General features: G+C 37.2%; 1 protein-coding gene across 1 annotated transcript in view; it reads left to right on the top strand.

Annotated features, from left to right (window-relative positions):
• Positions 1 to 17,647, top strand: part of Xpr1 (xenotropic and polytropic retrovirus receptor 1) — a 158,108-nt gene that overhangs the window by 29,567 nt on the left and 110,894 nt on the right. Inside the window, exon 2 of the mRNA XM_005364008.3 lies at positions 1,931 to 1,982. Coding sequence (XP_005364065.1) covers positions 1,931 to 1,982 — 52 coding nt within the window. The remainder of the gene's footprint in view (positions 1 to 1,930; positions 1,983 to 17,647) is intronic.

The following is a 17,647-nucleotide window of genomic DNA, read 5'->3' as shown; positions in this document are numbered from 1 at the left end:
GGTTCAAGTCTCTTGCCAACCCTAAGGTGGCTCCCTTAACTAAGAATTGGGAAGGTCTCTTTACATTAAATTAGCACTCTTTCTCTCTTTAAAAAACATTTGTTTATTTTTTTTGGAGGGGGAGTCAGGGAAGCATGTGCCATAGTTCAATTATGAAAGTCAAGAGGCAGCTTGGGAAGTTGGTTCTCTCCTTCCACCGTGTGGGTCCTGACTTTGAACTCAGGTCGTCTGATTTGGCAGCAGTAGCACTTACCTGCTGAGCTGTCTCTCATCTCTATCCTGAGAAATGCTTCTTAGTCCAGCTCCCAACCTACTTATTGAGAAACTACACTGTAACTATCCAAATTACCTAAATATGGTTGTTAGCTAATTTACTGTATAATTTGGGGGAGAAAAACTATAAAATCCTTGCTCTTTTTATAGTCCTAAGCTTTTTAGAGTTTCACTAATACACATTTATATCTAAAATAGAAAGATTTCTGGGGATTAGGTATGGTGTCTCAAGCTTGCAGTCTCTGCACTCAGGAGGCAGGGCAGGATTGCCATGATTTGTAGACCAGCTCAGGCTACAGATTTTTTCTAGTTTTTTGCACTTTACTATGTGGTCCAGTGGTTAGGACCTTTTTATTACTAGATTTTATTTATTTAGTGTGCATGTTCATATGCAGCCATGTGGAGATCAGAACCTTCAGGAGTTGGTTCTCTCTAGTGTTTGAGTCCAAGAGATTGACACCAGCCATCAGGTTTGAGATTATATTTTCATCCACCGAGCCAACCCAATCATTAAGGGTATTTTTCTTTTTTGTTTCTTAAAAAAAAGTCTATCTATCTATCTATCTATCTATCTATCTATCTATCTATCTATCTATCTATCTATCTATCATCCCAGCCACAGTTTCCCTTCCCTCTCCTTTCACTCTTCTCTGTTCCTACACCCCAACCCACTCATCTTCGCTTTCTGTTTAGGAAAGTGCAGGTCTCCGTTGAGTACCAATAAGACATGGCATATCAAATTGCAGTAAGACCAACCACCTCCCATGTATTAAGGCTAGGCAAGGTGACCCAGTATGAGGTGTAGGGTCCCAAAAGGCAGTAAAAGAGTCAGTCAGAGACAGCCCCTGTTCCCACTTTTAGGAGTCCCACAAGAGGACCAAACTACACAACTGTTCTATTTATGCAGAGTGCCTAGATCAGTCCCTTGTAGGCTCCTTTGTTGTCAGTTCAGTTTCTGTGAGCCCAGGTTAGTTGGTTCAATGAGTTTTCTTATGGTGTACTTGACCCCTCTGGCTCCTACAGCCCTTTCTTTCCCTCTTCAGCAAGATTCCCAAACACCACCTAATGTTTGGCTGTGGGTCTGCATGTTTCCATCAGTTGCTGGATGATGACCCTGATGACAATTGGGCTAGGCACCAATCTGGTCACAGGAGATGGCCAATTCAGGCTATGTATGTGCTGTTGCTAGGAGTCTTAGCTGGGGTCATTCAGCTAAGTCTGTAACTTCCTGGGAGATTCTCTTGTGCCAGGTTTTTACCTGACCCTGAAATGCCCCCACCTCCAGTAGTCTCTTTCAGTACTTTTCCCTGTGCTCCCCCCTAACCTGATTGCTCATGTTCCCATCCCCACCCGCCGTCAGTCCACTCACGCAATCTCTTTTATTCCCCACATTTTTCTTAATCCAGAGTGTTTTTGATCTTTTAGGTGTGTCTTCATTTTCCGTTGCCCTTTCATTGTAAAGTATATAAATGAACACTCATTAAAGATTGTACAATGTGGGGTGGATTATTAAAGTTACCTGAAATAGTTCACTAAATTTTTAATTTAGAAAACTAAATATGGTTACTAAATAGTAAAAAAGAATTGTTTAGCTCATGTGCTTTCAGTACAACTTAATTTTGTGATTTCATGTATTATTTTTCTTTCTTTCTGATAGGCATTCAAGGATATGTTGTATTCAGCTCAGGACCAGGCACCTTCTGTCGAAGGTAAGATGAATTAACTTCTAGGTTTAGTCACAGAAAAACCTCTTTTCAAGGAAAAATATTTTAAATGCTGGACTATAAAATGAACACTATAACTTTCTCTATTATGTATGTCTTTTTGGTTTTGATATGACTTTTTAAAGCTTTTAGCTTTTGTTTGTCTGTTTCACGCTTAACCTTGGATGGTTGTGATGAACCTTGTGCTGTATTCTCGAGTCATCGGTTATTGATTAGATATGAAGTGCTTCCCTGAGGCTCATATGCAAAGGCTTGATCCTAGTTGGCAACACTATTGTGAGCTCAACTGGGGCCTATTTGGAGCAAGTAAGTCACTGGGAATATGCCCCGGAATGGCAGACCTTGTCCTCAGCCCGTTCTAGTCTCTCAGTGTTCTGCCATGCCCTGAGCTGCTGTGTTCCACCAGATGCTACCTGCCATGGCAGAACAATAGAGCTAGCCAGTCATGGACTAAAGCCTCAGAAAGTGTGAGTTGAAAGGTTTGTCTTGGGTATTTGGCACAGTGCCAAAACCAAAACAAAACTGACAAACACATCATCTTAGGACTGTGAAACATATTGGTTTAGTCGAAGGTTTTTCTGTTGCCTTCGTCAGTCAGTGGTGTGGGAAGTCCTTCTGTCTATGTGTTGCTTTTATTGGTTAATGAATAAAGAAGCTGCTTTGGCCTGTGATAGGACAGAATAGAGCTAGGCTGGGAAAACTAAACTGAATTCTGGGAGAAAGTAGGCAGAATCAGTGAGAAGCCATGTAGCCCTGCTGGAGACAGATGCCAGACACTAGATGGAACTTTATCCAGTAAGCCACAGCCAATGGAGATGGAGATGGGTTAGTTTAGGAAACAAGAGCTAGCCAATACAAGCTAGAGCTAATAGGCCAAACAGTGATTTAATTAATACAGTTTCTGTGTGGTTATTTCAAATCTGGGGTGCCTGGGAATGAGTGAGCAGCCTCCCACAACACCTCAGTGTTTATATCCATCCATCATGAAGTCTTAGTCCATAATTAGTTAAACCAATACAACTTTTCTGCTTATACAGTATATGAAGCTATATCAACAAAGTCTAAGACAAGATTTTAGCTTCAACTTTTTTTCATTTATGTCTTGCAGTGGTGGGACATGCCATTGTATGCTTACACAGAGGTCACTGTGTGGGTCGCAGGGATTGAACTCAGGTCTCCAGACTTGGCAGCAGTGTTTTTACCTGCTAAGCCATCTCACCAGCCTCAAGCTTCAACATTTTTAAAGGGAAATATTTATTAGGACTTAATGATATCTAAAAAGTCCTTTTGTCTTCTCTTTTTCTTTTCCTCACAGTCCTTAAGTTTTAATAGAGTTAAAAGCTTTGATGCCAGAGAGGAGTATTTTTATATTAAACTGGCGATTACCAGTTATATGTCTCACATGCAGCAAATCAGGGATTCTTTTTATTTACATAATTGTCTGAGTTCACAAACAATTAAAAAAAAAAGCAACACTTTGTCCCTGTCTCAGACTAATTGAAATAGGATCATGGGGTGGAATATGGGCATTGTAATGCTTGGGATAGGTATGCTAGATACCATAAGGTTTTATGCAGCTGCCAGAAGCTAAATTTTAAACCATTTTCCAGTGATTGTCATGTATATTGTATAACTACAGTAATGTCAGTTTAGTTCATACTACCCTTCTAGACATTAATTAGCCCATAAGTTAATAGGTTTCTTAAATTCATTGATAATTTGGTTATTTATTTATATAAGGAATTGATATGGGATTCCTCTCTGTATGCCATGAATATGTTTTTATTACCATTGGATAATAAAAAGAAGCTGCTTTGACCGATGACTCAGGTGTATTTGTAGTTAGCTCTTACTTCTTAACCCATTTCTGTTAGTCTGTGTATTGCCACGTGACTGTGGCATTACCTCATTTTTTACATGTCTTCTTTCCTCAGTGGCTGGCTGGGATCTTTCTCATTCAGCAGCTACATGGCATCTCCCTGACTGCACCTTCTTTCTGCCTGCATTCAGTTTAGCTTTTCTACCTACCTATATTCTGCCCTGCCATAGTCCAAAGTAGCCTTTTATTAACCAATGGTAATAAAACCTATTCACAGCATACAGAGGGGAATCCCACATCAAGGAATTTTTTCTTTTTTAAGACAGTGTCTCATATAGCCATGGCTGACCTCAAAGTCACCAGATAACTTGAACTACCTTAAACTGGATCCTTCTACCTCTGCTCCCTGAGCGTTGGGATTATAAGCATTTGTCATCACTGTAGCATGAATTCTAAATTGTCTTAATAATAAAAACCCAGTTATCAGGGGGTGAAGGCTGAAGAATCAGAGAAACAGAGCAGCCAGCCACTAGAGTTCTTACCTCTACCAGTGCTCAGACCAAAAGGAAGATCATGTCCTCAGACTGCATTCTTAGACTGTCCTCAGACTGACTACCTCAGACTATGTCTGAGCTCCTGTCTCCTCCCGCCTTGTAGTCCTCTCTCCTCCCAGCCATTTCCCTTCCTGTCTCTACCTCCCTAGTGCTAGGATTAAAGGCATGTGGCTCCCAAGTACTGGGATTAAAGGTGTGCACCACCACTGTCTAGTGTCTGTGGCTAACTAGTGGCTTAGCTCTGAACTCTTTGTCAGATTACAAGCAAAATATCACTACACATTACATCTTGTCATATATAAATGAATATAATATATAATATAAAAGAATGTTTTTAATAGTATCTAATGGGCATTTATTTTTAAAATGTTTATTATTGAATTGAATAAGTAAAAGCTGTACTATGTTATTTAGATATGTTAAGTGTTTATAGCTTATTGTTAAGATTAAAGAACATTTATAAGATTTGTGAATTTGTCTAATTCTTTAAATGCAATCTTTGAAAAGATTTAAGGTAGCACCAGAACAAGCTTCTAATAAGATTCTAATAAGTTATATAATAATAACTACAGTAGATATGAAAGAAGTAACAGCTGAGGAAATCTGAGTAAATTTTGGACTTTGACTAATAATAATATAACATTATTATTAATTGTGGTAAGCTGTTGTATAAGATGCTCATGACAGGAAATGGGTGGGGGTAGATGGAAACACTTTGTACTATCTTTCTCACTTTTTTTGGTAAATTTAAAACTATTTTAAATTGAAAATTTTATTTTAAAAGAAAATAGATACCATAAGGTTTTATGCAGCTGCCAGAAGCTAAATGTAGATCGAACTTTGCAGTTTTTTAAGGTTCCAAGGATAGGATAAAGGAGAATATAATTTCAAAGTGCACATGAAAGGGTCATGGAAATGGCTCAGAAGTAAGGGGGTGCTTACTATGCAAGCCAGATGACCTGAGTCTGATTTCTGGGGCCCAGGTAAAGGTGGAGGAGAGAGCTAACACTACAGAGTTCTCTGACCTATGCACATGTTGTGGCATGTGCCTCCACACACATACATCATTATACACCCACAATATCAAGATTTTTTTTTTTAATTTAAACGTGCATGAGGCAGATATATACTAGTTGCTTAGGAAAGGTCAACTTTGAGCAATAAATAAAAGGTTTCCTTTGACCTCTATGAAGAATATTTGGTTTATATAATGGATAGGATCTCTAATAACAGTTTTCCAGAAAGCATGAGACACTGAGTTTCACAAGGTTGCTTCCTATGATCCAAGGATGCAATCTAAAAATGTATTATTATGATCCACAAGTGCCCTATCTGGTTTTATGTTGATTTCACCTCCTGTACTCTCCACTTGCTTGCTAGCTCCAGCTTTGCCTTCCTTTCTGTCTCTAAGTCTGGCCAAGCTTGGACTTGTATTAGCGCTCTAAGTATGGGCCACTGTGCCTTCCTCTAGAATACAAATCTTTTGAGACCAAGATTTTTAAAAAGTTTTTTCTACTGTTTAATATCCATTATCTAAAATATATATGACCTTTGCACATTCACTTGGTTCATGAATGAATAAGAATACATAAATTTTTACCTTTATTTGAAGCCTAAGTATTGTCTTTAGGGAGAAAGAACAAATCAACCTAGTTTGCTTCTTTATGTAGTGATTTTTTATGTATTTGTTTTGTTTTTCTTCCCTTCTCCTGTGGGTGGACTTTTCTGCCCCACAAGCCACGTCCCAGATATCCACACAGAAACTTAATATTAGTTATAGATGCTTTAGTGATAGCTTAAGTTTGTTTTTAGCTAGCTCTAATAACTTAAATTAATGCGTTTCTATTCATCTGTGTCTGCCCCAAGGCCTCTTTACCTCGTGTACATACTTCCTATTCTGCTCTCTCCATGTCTCATGGAGTCTCCTCAGACTCCTGTGACTCCTCCCTTCTTCCTCCCAGTGTTCTCGCTGCCCCAAAAATACTGCCTACTTATTGGCCAGGCAGGTCTTTATTAGCAATGAGAGCAACACAACAATGCACAGAAGGATTATTCCGCAGCATTCTCCTTTAGAATACAGGATTTTACCTGCTTAGATGATCGGACATTTTGTTTGTTGTGTTTTATGATGTTGATATAATTTGAAGTGACAAATGGCTTTCTTTAAAATGAGTAAAACACATGAGGCAAGATCCTAATTTTGTGACACTATATTGTTTTGATGCCCAAGATATGACAAATTATTGAGACTATATTTTCTTTGCAGGAGGACACTGTTTCTTTCGTGCTTTAATATTTTGATATATCTCCTTTCAAAGATATGTGAAGTGTAGGTATAGATTTGAAAGATCACATGTGAGTTGTTAGGCTTTTTTTTCCTTCAGTGTAGTTAAAAATTTAAATGATACTGAATTAAGGTAAAAATAATGGCCATTTTCCTTTTTACTATTTAGTAATGCATTCCTCTTGGTGGGAAATATACTTAGCCAACCTTAGCTAAATACAGCTAGTTTATTAGTTTAAAACAGCTATCTGACTTGATGTAAGTAACTGTCTATCAGCCTATTCTGTGTTTTTCTAACATTTTTTCTTTAATCTCACCACCTCTCCAATCTTATACATGGTTTTGTTAGAGCATTTAAGCCTTCGATCTGTTTATTTTTGATTAGCAGATGTGTTACAGTTTCCCTAAGCTCCTTAAGATTGAGCTCTTAGTAGTGCTGAAGATAAAAGTATGCTTGTAAATAATTCATTCTGAGTATCTGCTTGAATGAACAGAGCCCACTTCAGGCATTTTCTTGTATCTCACCTCTGCCCCTAGATCTGAAGGTTGAACTGCATGTCTAAAATCCATGAAGTAGTTTCTGCATGCGTAGGGTCACTGTGAAGTGTGCATCCATAATATGTTACTTTTTCACGATGTTTACAATCTGGTCTCATAGTCCCCAGTTTCCTTTTTATTAGGTTGTCTCATTATCTCTAAATTTTGTTTTTTATAGGTTTTATGACACAGAAATAAAATCTTTGACGTTTATAAAAGAAGGAGCTATATTAATGTACCTTTTCACCTGGGCAGCTGCGAAGAGTAGCTTTTCCTGTTTGGGTGGTGGTTTTTGTCATTATGTTTTCAAAAATCCTTGTGCTTGAGATTAGTTTGTTGTAAGACAAGACTAAACTGGGGGATGGTAATGGAATGCTCAGATTATTTCTAGCAACTATTTTTTGAGAACCGTGAAGAAATAAATATAATTAAGAATTGAAAATTGAGATAAGACCCAAACCATCTATTGTGATTTCTTTAAGATTTTTTTTTATTCTTTCATTAACTTCTGTTAGAAAGGATATAAAACCCTGATTGATGCCACGAGTCATGAAATAGAGTTAAGTGCATGCCTTATTTTCTTCATCTCATTTTCTCATTTTGGAAAAGGATTGCATATTCATTTCATTTGCAGTGTAAAGTGACAGCTTGTAGATGAAAACGACTTAGTCCCTGGAAAACTGTGTGTGTGTTCTTGGGAGATGCTGCCAACCTCAGTGTGTTTGGTAATAAGTGCTTTTGAAGAACAAATAGCATTACTGTTCCAGAGATGAACTATCTACTCTTTCTCAGAAAGTGAATTAGAGATAATTTAATACTCATTCGTAGACATTAACTAATCATATAAATAGGTAACAGAATTCTATTATAAAAATAAATGCAACTCAGTAGACTATAGATGGGATACTGGAGGAAATGAAATGTTTCTAATGCAGGTTTTTAATCTTGGTGATCCTGCAGAGTCAAGTACCTTTAGTATAACATATAGCATCACCATTAATCAAACAGTGCTGTTTCTTAGCTTATAAGAACAGCACAGAACAGACAACATTAAAAATGTGTGCTCGCATGTAAGATAAGTAAATATAGTGAATGGATAGGATCTACCATGTGATAAAAATGCTACAAGCACCATTTATTTGCTGCTAGTACAGAATTTACATTAAAAAAAATCCAATTGGGCAGTGGTGGCGCACACTTTTTATCTCAGCGCATGGGAGGCAGAAGCAGTTGGATTTCTGAGTTCATAGCCAGTCAGATCTACACAGTGAGTTTCAGGACAGCGAGGGCAATACAGAGAAACCCTGTCTGGAAAAATTGAACAAAAATCTAGGACTGGCAAAATGATTCAGCAGGTACCATACAACCCTGATGACCTGTTTGGTCTCTATAACCCACAGAAAAGTTAAACAGAGAACTAACTCCTGAAAGTTGCCCTCTGACCTCCACATTCATGCCATGGCATATACACACGCACACATCACACACACAAACACCAATAAAAATAAATAACAAATTTTTTAAATCCTTTAAAAATCCAAATGCTGGCATTATCCAGAATAATATAGCAGGTATGATAGTTAGTATTAGTTCTCAGTTTGCCAGAATTTAGAATCACCTGGGAGGTAGGCATCCAGGTAGGTCTATGTGGGACTTTTGGATTACATTACTAAATGTAAGTAAGAAGCCGCATTCTTTTTTGTTTGTTTGTTTTGTTTTGATTTAGGGTCTAACTATGTATCCCTGACTGTCCTGGAATTCACTATGTAGACCAGTTGGTTTTAAACTCACATAGATCTGTCTCTGCCTCCAGAGTGCTGGTATTAAAGGCGTGTACCACTGTGCCTGGTTAAGAAGACCCATCTTCATTGTGGACATAACCTGAGCTGTATAAATGGAGAAAGGAAACTGAGCACTAGATTACTTGTGTTCATTCCTCTTTGTTCCTGATTGTGGGTGTCATGTGACCAGCCACCTCAAGCTCCATGGGCTGTGACTAGGAGGCTGTGCAAGCCTGTAACCACCAGCAGATAGAACTTTTCTCCCTAAGTTGTATTTGTCAGAGTCATCATAGCAATGGGAAAATAAACTAAGATAGCAAGTTTATAATTATTAGAAGTTTGAACTATATTCACTGAAACATATGTCTTACATTAATGCTTTACATCCCATATTTATACTAAAATTTTATATAGAAATGAAACTACAGTCAGTACCTGATTGCTGTTTCCCCACTTTTCTAATTCTAGCCTGGGACCCAGGTAGACCTTGCCAATTTATGATGGAATCTTGACTCTTTTATTTGCTTCCAGGAAGGTTTTCTTCCTGTAGAAACTGCATACTGGGCTTTTTTTAAAATGTAATTTCTGTTGGGCTGTTCATTGAAATGAAATAAATACATGTATATGCCTGAAAACATACAAAGATAAACCACATGTGTGTCTGTTTAAAAAGCAAAATACTTTGTTAAATGTTAGATTCTTAGTTAGTCTACTTTGGATTTGAAAAAGTGTGCGTTAGTTGAAATGCGATACTTTTTAGGTTGAGTAATATTCTCAAGTAGCAACCACAAGCTCAGGTCCTTAGAACTGGAATGTGGAAGATGAGGAACCCATATTGATTACATTTTCATTTTCTTAGTCATAGGGTGCGAGGTGAAACATTGTTTATCACCTAGGAGATTGAGTCGCAATTTGTGGCTCTTGATGAGAAACTGACCCGCTATATGTTTGTTTCAAGACGTACACTCAGTGGGATTGGAAAAGAAAATTGAATTTATATTGGTGTGTTATCACATGCAATTAATTTTGCATATATACCAAGGAACATGAATATTTTTCCAGGTTGAACTATCTGTGCTCTGACATAGTGTGATAAATATATTTTAGAGTTTTGTTCTACAATCACTGTGCAATTTTAAAATATGAAATTCTCACTAGGTTTTTCATAAAGGAATGCTTTTTGAGAAAAATAACTGTGTGAGAAAAAATAACTGCATTTCTTTACAAAGACTAGATCAGAATAAGGTAATTCATATGGTGAAATATACTATTTGCATATTTTTGGTTTTTTCCTATAATAAAAAAATACAGATCTCTGTGTGTTAGTAAAATGTTGTTATCTTTTAAGACTCCAGCAACTTTTTGCTTTAAAAAAAAATGTCATGATTCACTTATGACAATGGTAAATAATATTATGACAGAAAAAGTTAAGAGTATAAAATAATATTGTAGATTAGAAAATATATATCTTCATGGGCATTTTATCTAGTGACTACAAAATCATCTTATTTTTAAGTGAAGTAGTGGGAGAATGCTTAGTAGAGGAGATGGGATTTTAGGCAGAAGGAAATTATATAAAATCCATACTTGTAACTTAACCACTTGGGAGACTTGAGACTTGAAGATTGTGAGTTCAAGGTCAAATGTCAGAGGTACTATGTCTCAAAAACCATTTTAATTAAGAAACAGGTTACAAAAAAAAAAGCAAAAACTATTGTCCATAAGCAAATTAGTAACTGTGGAACTGTCAAATCATTTTGTTGCCTGCCATATTAACTTTGTCTTTATGCTGTTGTATTTTATTAAACAGATTTGTGTTTGTGTAGAAATAATGGTACTTTTGGCATAGTTAGTATAACCCTTGGCTTCTGTAGCTTTCACATATACTGAGAATGTAGTCAACACCACAGTTGTGATCTTTGGGCAAACCAATTACTTTTGTCTTTTAACATTCCTACATACTGAGTTCTGTTTTATAGAATGCACTAGTAACTCCTCCTCCTTTAAGGCCCAGCTAAAAGTCATGTCCTTTTTAAGGATACTGTATTACCGTATATTTTTAAATGCTGCTTATGTTATATAATGTGTAGGGAGACCAGAAAAATGAATGAAATTACAGTGTACAGTTACATGTGGTGGCCCAGGCCTGTAATCTCAGCCCATTAGAAATGGAGGCAGGAAGATCCTGTTTTAAAGCCAGTCTGGGCTACAGTAAATAGAAGTCTAGCCTGAGCTACGTCTAAGACTCTATCTAACCTAGTTTCTTACTCCAAAATGTTCAGGGCACTAAATAGCTGACATGGTCTTATATCATTCATGGCATATAAATCTCTAAACAAAGTGGCCGACAAAGCCTGGAGAACTGCAAACCATTACCCAAACTTTTAGACTAGGCTACCTCAAAGAAAAGCCTTTATAGATATTGCTACATGTGTGTGTTTGTATGTATGTATATGTGTGTGTGTATAATAAAATATGTGTGTGTGTGTGTGTGTGTATTTTGTTTTTGTTTATTTTTAAAGACTGTGTAGCTCTGACCGTCCTGGAATTTGCTCTGTAGATCAGGCTGTTCTCAAACTCAGATCTGCCTGTCTCTGCCTCCATAGTGCTAGGATTAAAGCCATGTGCCACCACTGCTTACATAGTGAAAATCACTAGTTGGTAGATGAGAGAGTAAGTGGTAGGAAGCACTCAGTGATACATTCCACATATGCAGTGCAGTCCTAGAGATCTAGTTTTGAGCAATACCAAGTAATGCTTGGCTTTTTGCAGGAGCTCCATAATGGATTGGGTTGTGTTTTGGCACCTAATGCTCATGTTTACTTAAATGTTATTTGACTCCCTGAGAAGGTTGTCAGCTTATGGGGTGTGGTAGCAGTGTAATTTAAGCTTCATTATGCCTCCTTTGGTTTGTGTCAAGGCCATAATAGCTGTCAACTAATTAATTTTATTGATCAGCAAGGCTCCTGATTGGACTTAAAAGATCTTTTGCTCCAAGACTAATAATTACCCTGGCTTCTCAAACCTTTTGTTCTGGGAGTCAAGTTAACTTCTAGTCCTAGAGGATCACAACATTTTTTTTGTAAGAAATATGAGACAATAAGGAGCAAAACTAAGGAGTTTGTAAGTGAGTGGGCTTACTATTATCTATTCTTATAATGTATTTGCCCTTCTTTCAATATAGGGTTTTAATTTATTGCTACAGCTATTACTGTTATTACTCTGTTTTTCAGATCTGTTTTCTGTCTCCTGAATGTAACTTGAAAAAGTAATACTTTTGTTATATAAGCTCCTAGAAATAAGTATGGCAATGTGATGAGTGGCTGCTGTCATGGTAATTGACATGTTTGTATGTGTCATTAAGAAGGTTCTTTTAGAGGTTTCAATACTGTATGTTGGACATGCTCAAATGTTTTTCTTATACTTAATTGAGACAGTCTTAAGTATTTTTTCTTTCTTAAAACATGAATTAAATTTATTGATGTATCTTTATTTTTCTGTTTTATTTTCATTTGGTTAGGTTTGGGGTAGGACTCCAGAGTGATTAAAGAGCTCTGTGGTGGTGCAGATCTGTAACCCCAGCACTTGGGAAGCCAAGGCAAGAGACAGTCCGAGGATACCTGTATGATGCAATAGGACCCATACTCAACAAATCTGAAAGAAAAATGAAAAACTGCTCTCTGGGTGATCAAGGGACACAGGGATAGAAGGAATAGAGGGGAGCTCAGGAAGAATCCCTGACACCTGGAGGTACAGAGCGGCTTCTCAGAGGTCCCTGGGCTCTGGAGGCTCTTGGTCTTGCCTGAGGGAGAGCATTTCTAACAAGTATCTGTCTGGGACTGTCAGTGTGTAGAGGTGAGCCAGATGCTCATTCATCTTCTTGTTGAGCTTTACCTTTTTATCTAAGAATTGGGTCCCTAGGATGTCACAGAGATTGGGGTCTGGGTGGACAGAACTCAGGGTATGACGTTTGACAAGGTTGAGGTTCTTCTTCAAGTTCGTATTGGCTTCTGAGGTACTGAGGGTTTTGACTCATCTTGAGAAAGTGCCTGAATATTCCTGAAGAGGGCATCATGAAGCGCCTGCCCTGGTTTTGTATGCTGGAGGTGCTTGGTACCCTTGTGCTTTAGGTCCAGTGAGTTGGGGAGGTCATGGTTGTTGAATAATAATAGGTCAACCAAAGGAATGAATACACACCCACGTCTCCGATTGTTTGCATGAGTGGTGTGTGAGTGTGTGTGTGTGTGTGTGTGTGTGTGTGTGTGTGTGTGTGTTTGTAAGATATATTGGTCTAGTTTTATGTTGTTTTGCTTTTAATTCCCCCACTTTTGAATTGGGTTAATTTTGGTAGCGTAAATGAGTTAGGATCTTCCCTCTATTTTGTGTTGTAGACTTTTTGTATAGAGTATTGTTTTCCTTAAGTGTTAAATTCCTAATCAAATCATCTTGCTTTGCAGTTTTCTTTTTAATAAGTGCTTTTCCCCTCACCTCAAAGGCACTCTATACCCCTGAGCTCCATCCTCCAGTTTCTCTTTTGTTTTGACAGGATTGCACTGTGTAGATGCATAGTCCTCTTGTGTCTACCTCCCTTTCTAAATCCTGGAGTTACAGGCAAGTGCTACCACAGCTGGCCTCTGACTGTCTTTTTAATGGTTCTAAAATCTGTAGTTAAAGATCTTGTTTCTTGTTGATATTAGGGATTTATACATTATCTTTTTTCCTAGTAAATATGAAGAAAATGTTATGAGTTTTGTGGATCTTGTCAAAGTATCACATTTTTATATCATTAGTTGTCTTTTGAGTTTTGATCTTTATTATTTACTTCCTTTTTTTGGTTCCTTGGACTTATCTTGCCCTTATTTTCCTATTTTTTCAACTATAAGCTTTTGTCTGTGCTAAAGATCCTTGCTTTATGTGGATCCCTCTGCATGTCCTAAGTCCAGGACTTCATGCCTGGTAGCTAAACTGGTAAGCATGCAAGATTGAGTGGCACAGAAGGTCAACTTGCCTCTCTTTGGTTCTTTCCTCTCTGTAATTAGGTACTTCACCTCTAGTTTTTGCTCTTTAGTTGTTTGCTACTTTGAAGCAGTAAATTCCACTCTCTGGTTTATACCTTGTGAGTGCTTCTACTTCTTACCTGGAAGTAACCCTTCTAAAACAGACGAATTTTGAGCTTTCAGCATTTTGCTCATCACCTAGCAGTTCATACTGGTTCACAAAAGCAAGTTGTGTGATTGTTGACCTGATTTTGTTTTGAAGCTGGTTTTCCTAAATGACTGGGCAAATGCTGGAGGCATGTCATTTCAGGTCAGATCCTTCAAGCCTGTCAGGTTCTGCTTATGGAGGATAAAATGTGAGACGATTGAGAACATAATTAGTGGAACTCTTAGCTAACTGGACAAATTCTATTCAAAGAGTATTGACAGTTTCATTTAGCCCCAAAAGTGTTTTCATCCAAGTGTATGCTTTAGATATACCTGAGGATTGTTGAAAATTTCCTAGTATCTGAATCCCATGCTATACTCACTGTATCAGAATCTTGGAGGCCAGTTAGGAAATGTTACTTTCAAAGTGCATTTGCAGAAACTGTGATGGAAATGTCTAACTAAAATGGTGAACTGAGCACTGTAGTCCCTGAGCCTTCTCACACAAGCTTGTGATCTTTGTTTACAACTCTTTTCAATCTTATATTTAGTGTTGATAGCTTGAAATTTGATATGACGGCATTGTTTCTATCATAGAAATTGGTAATGTTTACAGGCTAGTCTGTCACTCTGGAGAACAATTACTAGCTCAATATTAGTTAAACTGAATAAGATTGAAGAGTTAAGTTGAAGTTATGAACACCTGGAGGAAGGGAGAATGAAAGCATGGTTAAATATAATTTAAAGATATCTAGGGATTTAACTATTTCCCTGGTATGAGCCACGAGTAAAGTCCTAGTCATCAGTATATAGTAAGTTTTATAGAACAGCAATAGCAAAAACTGTAGAGCACCCTTAACTCATGTCTGGAATATTGAGTATGATAATGGGTATCATGGATTAAAATGAACTTTTCTAGAAATGAGCCATTAGCATATGGGAATAGGCATGGAGTAGCAGTGGTTAAAGAAGCTTAGCACAGAATACTTGGGGGATACATGGGTAATTAGAAGAACTTGGATGGTGAACTAGAAATAGGACTAGGTGGCAATTTTTGCTTTTCAGAACTTCCAGAAAATTTAAATTGCTCCAAAATTAAATTGATGGATATATAGTAGGTTTAACAGAATGTATGATGGGTAGCTATTACAATGGATTTTAGAGAAAAATTTTGCTTTAGGTAAGAAGATGGATTAAATTGGTGACTTAACTGTGGTTGCAATTCAGAATTACCAGAAAATTTAAAAAAGAAGCGTGGTGTAGTCTGGTGTGGTAGTGTATTCCTTTAGGCCCAGTGTTCCTGTGCTGTGTGAGATGGGAGACTGAAGCAGGCAGATCACTGAGTTAAAGGCTAGACTGGTTTATATAGTAAGTTTCAGGACAGCCAGAGCACCATAGTGAAGCCCTGTCTCAAAAAACTAAAAACAAAAACAAAACAAAACAAAACCAACAAACAAATCAGAAGTGTGATGTTACCTTATAAAACTGATTAAATTAGAATCTGTGGACTTGGCATCTGTATGTTTTTATCCAGCTTTTCAGGTATTATATTATACAACAAAGCTTGAGAATTATTGGAATAGATAAATCCTAGTTGAATTCTATCTGTACAATGGCCCCACTTTGTTTTCCAGAAAAGGACTTTGAATAATCTATCTTATAAATATAGATTTATTGACTCTGAGGGCAGGAATTCTCATTCTAGAAACTATTAAGTTTCTGTATGGTGATTTCATAATGAATAGCAAAAAATTGATCTTTAAGATCCCTATTCAAATAAAAATGCATTTAAAATCCACAGAACAATAAAGAAAAGGTTTTATTTTTAGAGTTTTATTTCTTGTGTATAAAATGTGATGAGATGACTTTTGCAAAAAGTTGGTTAACCTCAGCATTAATCATGTTTGGGCTTATAGTCTTTTCAACTTTCTTCTTTGTTGGTTTTAAAATCTGATAGAAAAATAAAAACAGCAATAACAGTTATACACACACAAACACACACATGCATGCAGCAACATGCAGCTCCAATAGTGCTGGTCTCAGAGTGAAAGGAGATATGAGGCTGATAATGTCCTGGAGATAAGCTGCATTATCATTTATTATTTTACTCTTTTAAAAAGTGTTCATATATAATTTTATGTGGTTATAATCTTTCTAGAAAATGAATTATTGGCATACTATATTGAGTGCTTGGAGCAGAAACTCTTGGAAACACACATAGCTTCTCCCTGAGAGTATTAATATCTGAAATAAGAAACTGGTTGCTAGTAATATGCAGAAAAAGACCCTCCAGCTAGAAAAAAACTTAGCATACAGAGTTCAGTGTCATTAACAATGGTTTTTATAATTCATAGTTCATTTTCATGCACTAGTGAACTGTAGGGACCATGCCTTTAAATGACGAATTAATGGGTACAGTTCTTGTTCCCCAGGGTGGTGGGGTTGGGAAGGGAAGCTCTCCCCTCACCCCCACCACTCCCACTGCCACACCCTAGTTCCTTTTTCCTATTCAGGTACTGAACAGTCTGATTCTGCTTATCTTCCAGGATCAGATAAAATTGGTGCTTTCACACTTGTATAGCTTTGCCCAACCTGAGTTCTTTTCTTCTTCCCCTTTCTCAGGCTGAATCCACTATCTTTCTTGGTATTTCTGCCTTTCAGCTACTCCTGTTGTTTTCTGATGTCTGCATTGACTTGTCTGTTTTTCTCTTCCTCATTTCTTGGTTTTGCTTTTTTCATTTTGTATCACCTTTGTCTGATCCTCTTTTTTGTTTGCTCAATTTGTTCATCTGTTTCAATCTGAGTTTCTGCCCCATTGACTATTGCTCGGTCTCTTTCTGTCTGTCCTTGCTTTCTTTGTTTTTTTCTGTCTCTTACCCAGTCTGCCCATTTCTCTCTTTTTTGTCTTTCTGTTTCTCCTGACCACCTGTTTTTCCTAATGTCTTGACCTCCCCCATTTATTATTTCTTGTCTGTGTTCTGCTGAAAGATCTTGGATTCATGCTTGCCCCAGTGCCCTTGTTGCTTTCCTCTCACTCACCATTTATTTTCTTCCCTTTCTTACTGATACCTGTGATGCCTGTCACTCATTATTTACGGGCTCTTTCACAGTATAGAGGTATTACTGAGAAGTACTTCAAGTGCTGAAACTGCAGACTTGTCATGGGGTGGTAAAGGAATATTAATAGAATACTTAGATTATACGAAGTGCTAATGCAAGATAGTTTTACAATTTCAGCATTAGATTTTACTGTATTCCATTCATTGCTATCATATATTTGTATGGAATTTGGAGGACTTGAGGGTACTGTGTAAAGATCATCAGGATATGTGGTTGGTGGTGTCCAGTGATTTCAAAGTTGGAAGTTATGCCAAGTATACCTGATTGGCTATAACTATTAAGATGTTTGCATTTAACTGCTTTAGTAAGTGGAAATATGAAGCCTTCCTTCCTTCCTTCCTTCCTTCCTTCCTTCCTTCCTTCCTTCCTTCCTTCCTTCCTTCCTTCCTTCCTTTCTTTCTTTCTTTCTTT

The sequence above is a fragment of the Microtus ochrogaster genome (assembly GCF_000317375.1).
Source record: "Microtus ochrogaster isolate Prairie Vole_2 chromosome 6 unlocalized genomic scaffold, MicOch1.0 chr6_random_2, whole genome shotgun sequence".
NCBI lineage: Eukaryota > Metazoa > Chordata > Mammalia > Rodentia > Cricetidae > Microtus > Microtus ochrogaster.
Note: the sequence above shows the minus strand (reverse complement) of the source record. Positions and strands in the feature narration are given on the sequence as shown.